This window comes from Leptopilina heterotoma, unplaced genomic scaffold (genome assembly GCF_015476425.1).
Source record: "Leptopilina heterotoma isolate Lh14 unplaced genomic scaffold, ASM1547642v1 Lhet_60, whole genome shotgun sequence".
Taxonomy (NCBI): Eukaryota; Metazoa; Arthropoda; class Insecta; order Hymenoptera; family Figitidae; genus Leptopilina; species Leptopilina heterotoma.
The window spans coordinates 5,261,200-5,277,025 of NW_025111138.1; the positions used below are offsets into that span (position 1 = coordinate 5,261,200).

Consider the following 15,826-nt stretch of genomic DNA (forward strand, 5'->3'; position numbering starts at 1 on the left):
GAAAATTATTGAATTCTTGTAAAAGAATTTTATCAAAAAATTTGAAAATAATTGAATTCCTGCGAAGAATTTTATTATTTATGAAAATATTTAAATTCTTTCAAGAAATTTAATTAATAGACTGAAAATAATTGAATTCATCTAAACAATTTAATTATTTATGAATTTTTCTATTTATGAAAATAATCGAATTCACGTAAAGATTTTTATTAAAATTTTTGAAAATAATTTAATTCCTAAAAAGAATTTTATTTCTTATGAAAATAATTGAATTTTTTTAATGAATTTTATTATTTATAAAAATAATTAAATTTCGAAAAAGAATTTTATTACTTATAACAATAATTAAATGTTTGCGTAGAATTTGACTGAAATTTTTAAAAATAATTGAATTTCGGAGAAGAATTTTAGTAAAATAAAATTAAAAATAATTGAATTCATCTAATGAATTTTATTATTTATAACAATAATTAAATGTTTGCGCAGAATTTTACTAACATTTTTGAAAATAATTGAATTTCTGCGAAGAATTTATCTAGGTATATTTATGAAAATAATTAAATTCGTGTAAAGATTTGTATTAAAATTTTTGAAAATAATTTAATTCCTGCAAAGAATCTTTGAAAATAATCGAATTCTTTAGAGAAATTTTATTAAAATTGTATTACAAAAATTTTATCCCTTCAAAGAATTTTATTATATACGCAAATAATTGAATTCGAGTGAAGAATTTTATTAAAAATTTAGAAAATAATTGAATGTTTAAATAAATTTTATTACAATTTTTAAAAATCAATGAATTTTTTTCAGGTGTTTATTTAAAATTAATTATTATTTGTAAAAATAATTGAATTCTTATGAAGAAATTTATTTAAATTTTTGAAAGAAATTGAATTATTTTGAAGAATTTCGTTGAATTTTTTGAAAACAATGAAGTTTTTTAATTATTTTAATAAATTAAAAATTTGATTTTTGAATTTGATTAAAATTTTTAGGATATAATTAAATTTGATAAGCTTACTAGTTTTTTTAATAATTGATTTCATTCAAGAACTTTATTAAAATTATGAATAATTGAATTCTTTGAAAGCATTCTTTAATTTTTTCAATATAATCGATTTTGTCAATAATTGTAATAAATTTTACCTATTAAATTTTTTTAAAATTATTAATAGAAAATTAAATTCTTTTGAAGAATTATTTTTTTTAATTTTTTGCAAATAATGTAGTTTATTTTATAATTTTAATGTAAAATTTTGAAAATAAAGAATTTTTTTCAAATTTCTAAAATAATCGTGTCTATTAATAAATATAATTAAAAATTTCGATTTTGAATTTTAATAAAATTGCATTAAAAACAATTTAATTCCTGCAAAGAATTAAATTTAATAAAAATAATAATTGAATTCTTGCGAAGAATTCCAGTATAAAATTTTTGAAAAAAATAATCAATAATAATGAATTATGTACTTAATAAGGAATAGTAATTAATTTAATGTTAATTAAATAATAAAAATCGTCCAATTTTTTAATAAATATGGTTTTGTTTATTTAATTCTTAGTTCAATATTATTAATCACAATTCTTTAATTTAGAATATTTTAGAAAAAAAAATATTATATTTAAAAAAAAATAGTTCTCTTAAAAGTACGAGATCGAATTTATCAATTTCACTGTCACTTAGTAGGAACAATTAATAATGTAAAAGATTTTTTTTAACAGGAACTCATCGTCGAAACTTTCAATTCTTTGAAGGCTTGAATTATACAAAATAACAATGGTAGACTTTTGCTTTTTTCCGTTTCCTTAACTCCCAAATCTTGCGCAAGGAACGATCGGTCCAGAGGTTGTTTTCCCAATTCACATTCTAAAAAAGCAATCATTTTATTTAAAAAATAATTAACAATTAATTGTAAATATTAATAAATAATAAATATTAATTTCAAATAATTTTCTTTTTATTATTAAGGAAAAAAAAAGTATTACTCAAGAGAAGAAAAGTATTACTCAAGAAAAGAAAATTATTACTCAATAAAAAAGAAAATGTTTCGTTCGTAAAAAATTTTCACAGCAAATGATTTTTTTTAATGGACAAAAGTTAAATATTTAATATTATTATTATTTTTCCATAGGAGATAAAATTTTCGTAAATTTGAAATTTTAAACCTTTTGCAATTCAACAATTTATAAGTAAATAAATATTGCCATTATTTTGAGTATATAAAAATTAGGATAGAAAATAAATGTTTTGAATATAAAATATAAAATAATAATAAGAATAAAAAAAATTACCAGTAACGAAAACATTTGTTGTGTATTTGTAGCCAATCCAATCAAAATATTCTCTAATCAATTCGTTCAAAAAAAGCACATCGTGCGGTGATTTTGGTCTCTTTACTCTGCTAGATTTACTAGAACCATCCAAAAGTTTCATCACTTCAGTTCTCATTTCGGCTTTAATTCTTCCAAGTTGTCCATCGGCTTCCAAAGAGTCCCGTACAGCTGAAAGAAAAATTTTAATTTACCCAAAAAGGACCAAACAAATAAACTAATCCATTCGTATCGAAATAAACTATTAAAAAAATAATTCTGCACATAAATTAAAAGGTAATAAATTAAATATATTTAATAAATTACTATCCACAAGTTTTGAAGGTTCAAATGAACGAAAATTTTTAATTAAAAATATTTTCAGAAATTACTGATTGTAATAAAAATTAAAAATTAAAACTTTATTAAAATTAAAATTCAGAAACTTTATAATTAATTTTTTTAAATTCTAACAAAATTATAGTAATTAAAATGTAATTTGACGAATAAGTAAATTTGGTTCTTTCGAAAGTTCATTAGAACTTTAGGATCGAAATAAATTAAATATATTTCATTCCAATTTCCATAAAATATTGTAATAAAATTTTTAATTTTGTGACAAAGTAATTTTGTCCTATTTTTATAATTTGACTACTTTGACTGATATTAATAAACATTTAATTTTCCGTGAAGTATTGGCACCAATAAAATAACTATCACCGAAGCAATAAACTTACTTTCCGACTGAATTTCAATTAGGGGAAAATTAACCCCATCAACTAATTGATCATTCACTGGATCATCAACATCTTCCTCAAACTCATTTTCATTTGAATCAAAACTATTGGCCTGTGTCAATAGATCGTAATTTTGACCAGAAATTTGTATTTTTGGATATTTTTCATTCAATAACAATTGACATATTTTCGTATCCATTAATTGTCGATCAGAATTTAATATCGAACTAACAACATTGTCAGTATTTAAATTATTTTCTTTCAATTCTAAAGAAATTTCTTGATTAAAATTATACAATAAATTATCGTTCATTTCATTTTTAATCGTGAGCGACATTTTTTTGTTATCTGATCTTATTTTGTTTTGTATTATTTGTATTCTTCGTTGCGTTACACCGAGAACGTAACAAAGAGTCTTTTGACAAACCAACACAATTTTCGTTCCAATTTGTAATTTATAGTGGAATACCGATTGTCTTTGGGTAATTATTTTCTCTTTCTTTTTTTTCGTCTCAATTAAATCCATACAATTGATAATATACTGCGATTGTTCTTCAAACGTTTTCTCGTTAAATAAATCGAAGAGATTTCGTTTATCGTCAATTGTAAGTTTATGACATTGATGACTGCATTTACATATTTGAATCTAGAAATTAAATTCATTTTTAATTTCTCAATTAGAAATTTGAAAATTGGTATTTTTTTCATTCATTTTCTACTCACTTCGGAAAGAGGAAAACTTGCTGGCAATAGGGCATCTTGTCGAGAAACAGAATCTTTAAATTTTGTTCGTTTTGCATCTTGCAATAATCCATCCGTAAATTCATATTTTTTCTTGCTTGAACTTCCTACAGATTTTTTTTTTCGTTTTTATAAGAAGTTATAGACCGCGTTTGTAATTTTAAACAATACTTCATGGAAATTTAATATATTAATCATTTTCTAAATTGTTGACACTATGCGTTATCGCGGACGATCGAAATCTATTTTCTGATTCAACGAAGTTCGTAAATATTTAACGAAAAACTTACCGTTTATTAAATCCTTCTCGGTTGCCATTGTCAAGAAACTATAATGCAATTATTTACAACGAATAAATACTGTTTTAATTACTTTTTATCACTTTTTGATCTTTGATTTCGGTTAAATTAACTAAGAGTAAAATTTGACAGTCGCATGTCAATACAAACAGTTGCCATGGTTACGCTCATTTCCCATTGGTTGCGTGTATCAGCGAATCCCCACTTAGCGCGAAATTCAAATTCGACATAAAATCAAATTATCAATAAATTAATAAATAATAATATAAATAAATAAAAGTAAAAGTATAAGAAAATATTCACAAATTAATTATTAACAATTAACATTTATTTATTTAATTTATTTCAAGAATTAATTATTAATTATTTAATATAAAAAAAATATAAGTTCCAAGATGAAAATTCTTATACTTTCTCCTTTTCTGTCTTTCTGATTTCGAATTACGCTTTGAAGATTATACAAGAAAATTCACAACCAAAAATGCGAATTCTCTTTAATCTGCGGTATTTGTAAAATTTTAATTAATCCAATTCAACCATATGGCAAATTACTATCAAGAAATCGAAAATAAAAAAAATATAGGTTCTACCGAGATTTGAACTCAGATCGCTGGATTCAAAGTCCAGAGTGCTAACCATTACACCATAGAACCGTTGTGAAGTTTTTTGAAAAAATTTCGGACCAACTTAATTAATTTAAAAGTGCATATAATTAGTATAGATAAAAATGATAAATAATTATAATAAATATTATAAGTAACACTTTAACATACGGAGAGATAATTGTTATTTTGACAGTGTCAATAGTTTCGTTCTAAATACAAGGACTTTGGATTTTTTCTCGAGAAATTTTATTAAAAGGATTTTTTTTCATAAAATAATTATTATTTTGTTTATAATAAATGAATTTTTTAATTTTTATTAAGTGGGGTGAACATTTTAGCAAAAAACTTCACAACGGTTCTATGGTGTAATGGTTAGCACTCTGGACTTTGAATCCAGCGATCTGAGTTCAAATCTCGGTAGAACCTTTGTTTTTTATACTTTTTATTTATTTATTTATACTCTTTTGTAGTGAATAAATTTTAAATAAATTCTTTGGGGGATTATAATCTTTTTAATGAAAAAGATAAACGGTTTTTGTGAGAATATTTGTTATTATTAAATTTCATGATGATTTTTATTATTTTTTTTTGATTAATTAATAAATTAATGTGTATAAAAAAAAGAAAATTATTTTCTATATTTCAAATTTTGGCGCGTTTACAGCGCATTCTAGCGGACGAATTTGAAAGTGACAGCATGTAAAAGGCCAACGCAGAATAGATCTGTAACCGGAACCGCAATCGTAAGCGTAACCGTAAGAATGAGTTAAAGAAGGATAGGTATATTGTTTATCCTTCTCTAACTCATTCTTACGCTTACGGTTACGATTGCGGTTCCGGTTACAGATCTATTCTGCGTTGGCCTAAACGTGTTTGCTCCTGTTTGTTTTCTTGACATTTGTACAAAGTGTTTGTTTTCTTTATTTAATTTCGCTTTGTTTACTTATGTTCAGTTGCATTTCGTCGTGTAAATAGAAGTGTAAACTGTGTTTGTCTTCTGTCGCAGTGTAAACATCTTAAAGGTATATTCAAATATTTATTTCTTTCCAAAAATTTACGCATTTTACTTTTGTACATAACCTCACTTTTTGTATACTTGTTTTGAACGTTTTGAATAAGTGTTTTTTAATGTTTTTTAAATACTCAATTACTATCATTATAAATATGACAAAATCGTTGTAAATTATTGTTTCCGAATTTAATTTTTCATTTTCAATACTAGAAAATTGTCAATTTCAGATGAGTTTCTATAATACGCCATTGAAACATGGCAAGGGTATCAATAAACCCTTTCGATCGCCTCTTATTACTGGCGATAAAAATGACAGTACACCGAAAAGAGACAGTACGCCTTTAAGATTAAATCCAAATTTAAATAAGAGATCATTAGGTTTCAAATCTCCGATGAATTCTCGAGGATTTAATTCACCAATGAAACCATTATTGTTGACATCACCGTCGAAAGATTCAGAAGTTGAAACGAATAATTATTCGTCACCTTTGAAAAGAATAGAAAATAATTTACCATTAAAACGTTCGAAACATAATTCACTAAAGCTTCAATATGATGATTCATCTTTACAAAAATCTGAAATTAAATTACATTTGAATTCATGCGAAAAAGATTCGTTTGTACAATCAACCAAATTCATCAAATCAACAAGTGAAAAAGATGAGAATTCAGATAATAATTCTCTTCGAGATAAAAATTGGATCATTAAAAATGAAGAAGAAGAAGAAGAATCGTCTGAGAATTTTGAATTTAAGAAAACTCCTCCAATTTCACCCAAGTGAGTTCGAATACCTTTTTCTATTTTTTTCTGGCAGATTAAAATTAAAATTTCAATAATTTATTTAAGTATTTTTCGATTATCATATTTAAAATTTGACCTTTATTCTTGAGAAGAATTTTATTAAAATTTTTGAAATTATTAAACAAGAATAATTAATTAGTAAATTAGTTAATAATTGAATTTTTTTAAAGTTTGAGTCTGAAATTATTCAAAAATTCATACTTGAAAATAAAAAGTTTTGTAATTTGGAGAATAATAATAAATTGAATATAACGTTTCGCGCATATCATTTGCTAGTATTTTTATAATTATTATTAATATAAATTGTAATATTTTTTTAGAAGTCAACAAGCAATAATTGAGAGTCCAGAGTATCAACCGGTCGTAAAACTTCAGCGTTTGAGTCCAAGTATTGTAAATATATACAAACAAGATTTGATCCTATTGATTCAGAGGATAAATGTCAAGAAACAAGAAATGGTCGAATTGAGAGCGAAAATTCCCCGGGAAAGAAAGGTGTGTATTTTTTTATTTTTATTATCTGAAAACTGTGATGCACAGCAAAAATAATTTATTTTAGTATTCTCATAAAGAGACAATTGAAAGAAAATCAATTTATCAGCTTTTAATTAGGAATTATATCGATTTATTATATATACACTTTATATTGATTTATAAAATTAATTATAAAATTACTGATTTATAAAAATTCGAAAATTATCATTTTTCTAAAGTCAGTTATCACTTTGCTGTATTTTGCAGCATAATCTTGAGGAAATAATGATGTCGATAGGGAAATGGAGAGAGGCGTTTGCTGATGCTTTAGAAACATTACGTTCAAGTTTAACAGAAAAAAATGGACGTTATTTTAGTGCAAGTGAAGTCTTAAAAATATTATCCATTCCACATGACATAGTTCATTTTTCCGAGGAAGCGAATGATTTCATTTTCCCAAAAATTTAGTCCATAAGAAATTTTATAAATTCTCCAAAAGAAAAATTTAAGTTAAGAAATTTACAAATTTTTTAAAGGAAAAAATTGAAGTTAAATTTAAGTTTATAAATTATTTATAAATTCTTTAAAGGAAAAATTATTATTCAATATTTTCCATGTGAATGAGAAAAAAAAAGTATTTGTGTCGAGTAAGTAAATAATTCTTGTAAAGATAATATATATTTTTCTACTAAAATGTGGCTGTAATAAAATAATATTAATTTTGTAATAGCAAATTTTTTATTCTTTACAAACAAATCAAATTATTTCTATATGATAAATTTAATGACTGTGAGGTCTTGTGGGATGATCGGGATCAAATAATTGCGGATCGTTAACGTAATCTATTAATTTCATCGTGTATGGCATTAGACCTGAAAAAAGAAAGGATTTTATAAATTTTGAAAAGGACGATTGATTTAATTACAATTAAAATGATTAAAACGTAAATTCTTTAATTAGAACTTGTTTTGGCAAAAAGTGTTTTACAATCATTTTAATTCTTTAATTTTTAATTCTTTAATCCTTTGAAAATGTATTATTTATGAAAATAATTAAATTATTTTGGAAAATTTTATTAAAATAGTAGATATTGAAAATCATTGAAATTTTGACAAGAATTTATTAAAATTTATTAAGAAAACACTTACCCATAGATTGAGCCTTTGCAATTTCATTTTCCACTTGTTTTTGCCTTTTTGCGCATAAACCAGTTATGTGTCTCCCATAAATTCTACCAGTGTATCGACTTTGAAATTGAGATAGTAATCGAACATTTTTGTAATCTGGTTCTATGCTATGTTTACATAAAATACACTGTATTTTATCTTTTTGATATGGATTCTCATCGAGTTCAATAGGCTGAAAAAAAATATTTATTTACTATTCTAATTTTGTAAATTTACCAACTTTTCAATTTCAATTTCTTTCTATTTCTAATATAATTTTTAATTGTTTTTACTTTTCTCTTTATTTACGAATAGAATACACGAAATAAATTTAATATTTTTTCAAAAATTTCCTTTTTTCAGATATCAGAAGATTATAGCGACGAGATGTTAATAGATTTTTTTCCTTAAATTTTATACGAATTTTTTAGAAATGATCAAGTTTCATCGACTTTTCTAATTATTAAAAAAATTGTTCTTTTATACAAAATATTTATTAAAATATACGAGATTAATTCTAACTGATCAAGTTTCATCGACTTTTGTAATTATAAATCATTGTTTTTTGCGAAATAAGTATTAAAATATACTTACAAAATCATCTACATGGGGATTTGTGACATCAATCTCTTTCGAAAAACCACGAACTGATCCGCAAGTTGCTGTTAATGAAAATTGATTTAATAAAAGTTGTTGTTAAACACGCTTGTTTTAATTATTATTATATTATAAAATAAATTCTTAATATATTACAAAATTTAATTTGACATAAACAGTGCGAACATAACCTTAAAACAACTACCTCGCAAGCCAAGGGGAATATTTGCTGAACTGCATAATATACTATTGAAAATTGTCCTTATTTTCGGTAATAATGACATTTTTATTTGTTTTTTCTCTTATATTAAATGAATTAAATGTTAAATAATCGAGGAGATAGCCGGAAGCACAACCTAACCTCTTTTACTCAAGTGTCGATAAAACAGATATTGTAGCAATCTATCTTACCGACCATTACAGACTGTGCTTAGTAGCAAAGTCTACTCACAGATGTCGCTCGGGAGGCAAAATTGGATGTTGCCAAGTTTTTTTCCACAAACTGTCATCGGTAGCAGACGACAGTCAGTTCGCGGCGGTGCTCCCGCAAGTGTTGTGGATGTTGATTTTCAGTTTGCGTGTTTGTTATTATTCACAGAAGAAAGGATTTGTGACTTAAAATTTATTTCTTTTCTTCTACATTCAACATTACTTTATGTGGTAAAAATTTCTCAAGAAGATGAACAAATGATGTTTTTTCATCTAACAGAGTATCAACAATATCGCCATTCTGATCGAAGAAAAGAGTTCTATTTTTCAATGGTATAGCAGATGAAATACAGCCCCCATTATCTTCGATCCGGCATCTTCTCCTCTCCCTATCTGCTTAATATTTCCGAAACGAAAATATTGCTAAATAAAAAAGAAAACAACAGTGTTTCTTAACCTCTACAAATAATGATTCACATAACGCAATCAGTAAAGTTTTTCTTGGAATTTATCCAGGAAATAAAGACTTTTCTCCCTTGATGTTATTGTGTCCCTTCAAACATAAAATCCATCTTTAATAAATAACCAATTTTTCACTTTTATTGCTACTGGAACTAAGAATGCAAATTGCAAAACAAAGAAAAAACAATGAAAATTTATTATTGATAAAGTTTTAAAAATGATAAAGTTTTGTTAAATTTTTCGAATCACACGCCTCTTTTGGCACATTAAACAAAATAACGATAAAAATGACCGTGAATAAAGTGGTGACGTTAATAATCTCGTAAACAATCATGAAAGTAATTATAGAAAACATGACTGCCCTCGATGCCATTTTGAAAAATAGAAAATTACAAGAATATCGAAAGTGATACAGGAAAGAAAAAAAAAGATGTTGACAGTTTTTCATCGGGTGAATGCTCTGATTTAAGGAACGGGATTTTTTTTTAAATAACAAAACAAGTGCTGGTTTTTCCTTTTTCGCGAGTGAAATTTTTTTTTGAGAAAAAAGTGTTTTAAAAAAAAGGAAAAAAATGGCGACACCTCCAGATTCGCCGGGAGCAGAAGACGCACTTTTCGAGTTTGAAAATCCACGACCACGACACCAAAACACAAGGCCTGTTGCCCTCGAAGAGCTCTTGAGGCAAACAAAATTTTCCCGACAGGAAATCCGTGTTATGTATCGCGGATTTAAACAGGTACAATATTATTATTATTATATGTTTATTTACAAAAAAACAAATGAGGCGTATCGAAAATTTGTCAAATTTTCAAAATATTTGAGTTTTATATATTTTTGTCGGTTTTGAAACAATATATATTATCGTAAAAATAGTTACAACTTTTTTTTTACCTTTTTTTTGAAGGAGACATGTTGGTGTGTCTATAATTGTTATATTGATCCGCAGGAAATTAATAATTGATATAAATACTTATATATTGACAGAGTGAATTGTTTTCGATTTTCATTCATAAACACTGTACATGTCGAAGGATAAAATTCTTTTTATATTTTTTAAATTACATTCAAATTGACTATTGTATTTACTTTTTGGTTCACAAAAAAAAAATTCAATGACAGTTTAAACGTGATTTTTTTATTTGCAAAAAGTAAATAACTTGACATAATTTTATTAACTAAATAACTAAATCTATTTTTTTTTGTATATTTCAAAAATAACAAATAATTTGACATAATTTTTCTTTGTTTGTAAAAATATGAAAAACTTAACCTAATTTGCCCCCCCCCCAAATATACATAATCTACAATTCTATCTCCTCCTTTTTTTTATCCAATATTTTTTTTCCGGCCACAATTTGTCCGCACGAAAAAAATATTGATTTACTAAAATAATCTCCCTCTTTTAATCTAGTAAAACAAAAAAAAAATTCTGATTTTATTTTCAAAACGGAAATTCAATCTCTTCAACGTGGATTGTACGATATGTAAATTAAATTTCCAAGGAATATTCGATGTTATCATCTAAATTACTTTATAAAAGGTTACATTTGAAGTGGAAATCAAAAAAAAATTTTTTTTAATAGTAAAAATTTACAAGCGTTTTATTTTCTTTTTTTTGCTCGAAAATATTTTTTGTGACTTTTGGCATTTATATATATAAATGGGAAAAGACCATTTTAATTTTTTTTCTTTTTTGTTGAAATTTTAACGTGTGTATAGTTAAAAACTGAGACGTGTATATATATGCAATATTCGTCTAGCGCTTTTGTCCGTCAATGAGTTCTCAAAGAAAACCTGAAATAGGTGCTTAAGCGGTGCAATTAAAGTACTGAAAACCCACTTGAAAAAAAAAACTTAAAATAAATGTAACTTTAAAACTTTACATGTTTTACGTGAACACACGAATTCCAGGTGTATATTTACATTTTTTCCGCCATTTACATATATGGATGTGATAATAGTGTATTATTATTATTATTATTATTATTATTATTATTAATATTTATATTTCTATTCAATTTCTACATACATATATAAGGTAATTTTCGAAAAGTTTATATTTAAATATATTTTAATAAATTGAAATGAACTGAAATAAATTTAAATAAATTTAAATAATAAATTGTAATAATATTAATAATTTAAATAATATTTAAATAAGTATATGGTGGTTGAAATGTAGTTTTTTTTAAACACTTTTTGTGTTCTCGTGAAAATTAGGGGGAAAATAATAAATTAAAAATGTTTTAACTTCCATTGAAATAATTTTAAATTCTGCATTTGTTTTTTGACAAAAAAAAACAATTGCTTCATCTAATTTTGAGAAATTTTAATTATTGTAAATATAATGTCTTTTTTTACTTATTTAAAAAAAAAATTGAAAGTTTTGTTAAATATTGTGACAAATAAATATATGATGTTCTTTAACACTTTTTGTGTTCTCGTAAAAATTAGGGGGTTATTTATATTTATTTAAAGAATAAATCAAATTTTCAACAAAAAATTGTAATTATAATAAAGTAGAAATTAAATTTTTGACATTTATTTAAAGAAAAGAAAATTTTGTTAAAAATCGTGATTAAAAAATAAAAATTTTATATTCAAATTTTTTAATTCTCTAAAAAAAATACTTGAGATTTTTGTTTAAATTTTGATGAAGAAATAGAAATTTTGCAAATTTTTTTTACTTTTTAAAAAAAATTGGATGTTTTGTTAAAACATTGTGGAATTAATAACCATTTTTACTAATTCAAATTTAGAGAGAATAGTATTTCAAAATGTGAAAGAAAACTATAAAAATAATAAATAATATAAATTCTTGACTCAATTTTAATTAAACATTTTTTTTGGAGTTAAAAACACAGCTTTTCATTTTTGAGATTAATATCAAGTGCGGTTAAATCTTTCCTGAAATTCATTAAAATCTATATATTTATAGGGTCAAAATTCGTGAAGTGGGCAACTAATTTTCAGTTGGTCAATAAGTTTTCATAGAATTTATGTTTTTCTGTTTGAAATAATAAATAAAAAATACAAGTTGAACAGTTTTGCAAAATTCGTTTTTTTGTTGTACATATTGTTAAACAAACTTTTTTGCATGAATTTAGAAAAGTTTTTTTTTTAAATAAAGTAATAGGTAAAATTTAATGATTTTTGGTATGGTTATATAAAAATAACACGATTTTTGATTAACATTTTTCATTTTAAAATTTAACGTAATTTGATAAATTTATAAACAATTTATTTAAACAAATGAAAATAAATGCAACTTCTCGATCTGTTATTTTATTTTTCAAAATTGAATATTGTTCCTTATTTAATGCCCAAGTATTACCAAAAAGAAAAAATTGGTATTTTACATTTGTTCAAAAGAAATAAATAATTATGTTAATAATAATAAGCATTAAAAAATCATAAAATCTTAAAAATATTTTTTTTAGCTTCATTAATTAACAAAATTAATTATAAAAACCTATTAAAATAATGTTTGAGTGTTTCTGATGTATGAAAAAAGTATAACAATTTATTAAATTGTTTAAACAATTAATTGTTGTTATTTTTTTAAATCTGCACTTAGGACTGGAAATTTCTAGTTTTTTCTCAATAATTGTGCAATTTGTCAAGAGTAAAACATCTTGTAATGATAAAAAATAAAAAATAAATTAATTAAACATTGTTTAAACAATTAATTGTTATTTTTCTCATAAAGTGTACTTAGAGCTAGAAATATCTAGTTTTTTCTAAATTCAATCAACTAAAAAAATTAAATTTAAAAAAATAATAAAATAAATGTTAATAAATTGTTTAAACAATGGTTAAATAATAAATTTTTAGTTTTTCTATTACACTTAAGTGTTTAAGTTATATAAAAAATGTCACAATTAAGAAAAAACTAGGAATTTATAGTTTTAAGTACAGTAAATTGAAAAATTAATAGAATAAATTGTTTAAACAATGTTTAAATATTTAATTTTTTGCTTTTCTTTGATACGTAAATGTGGTAGTTACAAGAAAATGCACAATACAGAAAAAACTAGAAATTTCTAATCCCAAGTACACTTTATGAGAAAAATAACAATTAATTGTTTAAACAATGTTTAATTAATTTATTCTTTATTTTTTATCATTACCAGATGTTTTACTCTTGACAAATTGCACAATTATTGAGAAAAAACTAGAAATTTTTAGCCCTAAGTGCATATTTAAAAAAATTACAACAATTAATTGTTTAAACAATTTAATAAATTGTTATACTTTTTTCATACATCAGAAACACTCAAACATTATTTTAATAGGTTTTTATAATTAATTTTGTTAATTAATGAAGCTAAAAGAAATATTTTTAAGATTTTATGATTTTTTAATGCTTATTATTATTAACATAATTATTTATTTCTTTTGAACAAATGTAAAATACCAATTTTTTCTTTTTGGTAATACTTGGGCATTAAATAAGGAACAATATTCAATTTTGAAAAATAAAATAACAGATCGAGAAGTTGCATTTATTTTCATTTGTTTAAATAAATTGTTTATAATTTTATCAAATTACGTTAAATTTTAAAATGAAAAATGTTAATCAAAAATCGTGTTATTTTTATATAACCATACCAAAAATCATTAAATTTTACCTATTACTTTATTTAAAAAAAAAACTTTTCTAAATTCATGCAAAAAAGTTTGTTTAACAATATGTACAACAAAAAAACGAATTTTGCAAAACTGTTCAACTTGTATTTTTTATTTATTATTTCAAACAGAAAAACATAAATTTTATGAAAAATATTGACCAACTGAAAATTAGTTGCCCACTTCACGAATTTTGACCCTATACATTATAGGTAAATTCTATTTGAATTTTCTTCTCAAAATTCCAACAAAAATTAATTAATTTTTAGCAAAACTTAATTCACACGTTGTTGAAAAATTATGCATATATATTTTTATATGAAATATAAATTTAAATTAATAACAGAATTTCGGATATGATATAGATAAATAAATAAATAAAAATATATATATAAAAAATATAGAAAATAAAATATAATTATAAAATCGTGGGCAAATAATGAAAAGGGAGAATTGAGTTTTTGTTATCAGTGATCAGTCTTTTATACTCTTTTTCATAATACTTTCCTGTAATAATGGAATGTATGCATATCACGCATACCTATATATATATATACATTTTTTGTACACGTATATATATATATATATATTTTTTTTTCTCATATACATATTCATACATACGTATATATATAATCCTTGCCACAAAACTGTTTCACAGAGTTAGTAGCACAAATAATAATCGATTATATTGTATAATAAATTGCCTTGTTAAAACCCAGCTTATTCATCATCGAGAATAATTAACTGCCTTAATTGATAGACACATTTACCTTCTAACAATTTAAAATAATTAGTATTTTGGTTAAATTATACCCCCACGGTGTTTTTTTCAGAAATTAAATTAAATTTTGATTTACAGTTATAAAGTATGCGAATATAATTTCTATATAAAAAATTATATAATTCGTATTACGTGCGAAGAAGACTTAAATTAAATTATTAAATCACATTTATACAGTGTATTAAGACGATAAAATAATTTTTTTCTGATTAGACTGGAAAAATTATTATTTACATTAATTTATTTCGCTTTTCTGCTTTATATCAAATTTGAATTTCGCGCCATTCTAGTTCTGTAAAGTCCCGTCTAGAAGGCGTGAAAATTCACTCGCAAGCGAGTTGGAATAGACGGACAATGATTAAAAACAAAATGTAATATTAATAATATTAATTTATAATATTAATATTATTCATTATTTCAATTCAATTATTATTTTTAAGAATTTTTAACTAAAATTCTTCTTTAAAGCAATTTAATTTTCGAAAAAGTTCTTAGACAATAATTTTCAAATCCATTTATTTACAAAATTCAATTTTACGATTTTCAATTATTCGTAAATTCTTCAATTAAACATACATTAGAAAATAACAAATTCAAATAATATAAAAAAAAAATTCCATTAAACTTTTTTAAAAATATTAATTTCAAAATTCAATTATTTCTCAAAATTCACTCTATATTGCTTTTAATATTCAATTATTATCTAAAATTTTAACTGAAATTCAATTTTTAAATTAATTTTTATTACAAAATTCTACTGGAATTCAATTATTTAAATACA

The 15,826-nt window shown here is 23.2% G+C and overlaps 4 protein-coding genes and 2 non-coding genes across 7 annotated transcripts in view; 3 read left to right on the top strand and 3 right to left on the bottom strand.

The window, feature by feature from the left end:
- Window positions 1-1,539: 1,539 nt before the first annotated feature.
- On the bottom strand, window positions 1,540-4,236 carry LOC122509378. Its single transcript, XM_043623390.1, has 5 exons — window positions 4,079-4,236; window positions 3,771-3,895; window positions 3,048-3,693; window positions 2,293-2,502; window positions 1,540-1,867 (listed from the first exon to the last, which is right to left on the bottom strand). Exons 1-5 carry the CDS (start codon window positions 4,104-4,106, stop codon window positions 1,716-1,718), a joined length of 1,161 nt encoding a protein of 386 aa, XP_043479325.1. The 5' UTR covers window positions 4,107-4,236; the 3' UTR covers window positions 1,540-1,715.
- Window positions 4,237-4,668: 432 nt separating this feature from the next.
- Window positions 4,669-4,740, bottom strand: Trnaq-uug. The gene has a single exon. It is a non-coding gene; the product is annotated as a tRNA-Gln (tRNA).
- A 306-nt stretch (window positions 4,741-5,046) lies between these two features.
- Window positions 5,047-5,118, top strand: Trnaq-uug. Its single transcript has one exon. It is a non-coding gene; the product is annotated as a tRNA-Gln (tRNA).
- Window positions 5,119-5,538: 420 nt separating this feature from the next.
- Window positions 5,539-8,849, top strand: LOC122509458. Of its 2 annotated transcripts, none has more exons than XM_043623566.1 (4): window positions 5,539-5,714; window positions 5,932-6,482; window positions 6,827-7,001; window positions 8,510-8,849. In XM_043623566.1, exons 2-4 carry the CDS (start codon window positions 5,932-5,934, stop codon window positions 8,555-8,557), a joined length of 774 nt encoding a protein of 257 aa, XP_043479501.1. In that variant the 5' UTR covers window positions 5,539-5,714; the 3' UTR covers window positions 8,558-8,849. The 2 variants fall into 2 exon arrangements, with proteins under 2 accessions (XP_043479501.1, XP_043479500.1); XM_043623565.1 differs by lacking the exon at window positions 8,510-8,849 and adding an exon at window positions 7,248-7,707.
- Window positions 7,700-9,138, bottom strand: LOC122509459 (28S ribosomal protein S18c, mitochondrial). Its single transcript, XM_043623567.1, has 4 exons — window positions 8,949-9,138; window positions 8,741-8,808; window positions 8,129-8,339; window positions 7,700-7,852 (listed from the first exon to the last, which is right to left on the bottom strand). Exons 1-4 carry the CDS (start codon window positions 9,025-9,027, stop codon window positions 7,761-7,763), a joined length of 450 nt encoding a protein of 149 aa, XP_043479502.1. The 5' UTR covers window positions 9,028-9,138; the 3' UTR covers window positions 7,700-7,760.
- Window positions 9,139-9,266: 128 nt separating this feature from the next.
- LOC122509483 (Kv channel-interacting protein 1) overlaps window positions 9,267-15,826 on the top strand; it is a 74,005-nt gene continuing 67,445 nt past the window's right edge. Inside the window, exon 1 of the mRNA XM_043623601.1 lies at window positions 9,267-10,371. Coding sequence (XP_043479536.1) covers window positions 10,207-10,371 — 165 coding nt within the window. The 5' untranslated portion in view covers window positions 9,267-10,206. The remainder of the gene's footprint in view (window positions 10,372-15,826) is intronic.

Excerpts from the sequence above, each read along its gene's own strand:
- LOC122509378 (XM_043623390.1), bottom strand. The coding sequence starts at position 4,106 with ATGGCAACCGAGAAGGATTTAATAAACG. Across the intron at positions 2,503-3,047 it reads AATTGAAATTCAGTCGGAAA|CTGTACGGGACTCTTTGGAA; the intron begins GTAAGTTTATTG and ends TTTTTCTTTCAG. Across the intron at positions 1,868-2,292 it reads AACAAATGTTTTCGTTACTG|AATGTGAATTGGGAAAACAA; the intron begins GTAATTTTTTTT and ends TTGCTTTTTTAG.
- LOC122509458 (XM_043623565.1), top strand. The coding sequence starts at position 5,932 with ATGAGTTTCTATAATACGCCATTGAAACATGGCAAGGGTATCAATAAA. Across the intron at positions 6,483-6,826 it reads ACTCCTCCAATTTCACCCAA|AAGTCAACAAGCAATAATTG; the intron begins GTGAGTTCGAAT and ends ATATTTTTTTAG. Across the intron at positions 7,002-7,247 it reads AAATTCCCCGGGAAAGAAAG|CATAATCTTGAGGAAATAAT; the intron begins GTGTGTATTTTT and ends TGTATTTTGCAG.
- LOC122509459 (XM_043623567.1), bottom strand. The coding sequence starts at position 9,027 with ATGTCATTATTACCGAAAATAAGGACAATTTTCAATAGTATATTATGC. Across the intron at positions 8,809-8,948 it reads TATTCCCCTTGGCTTGCGAG|CAACTTGCGGATCAGTTCGT; the intron begins GTAGTTGTTTTA and ends TTTCATTAACAG. Across the intron at positions 7,853-8,128 it reads TGCAAAGGCTCAATCTATGG|GTCTAATGCCATACACGATG; the intron begins GTAAGTGTTTTC and ends TTCTTTTTTCAG.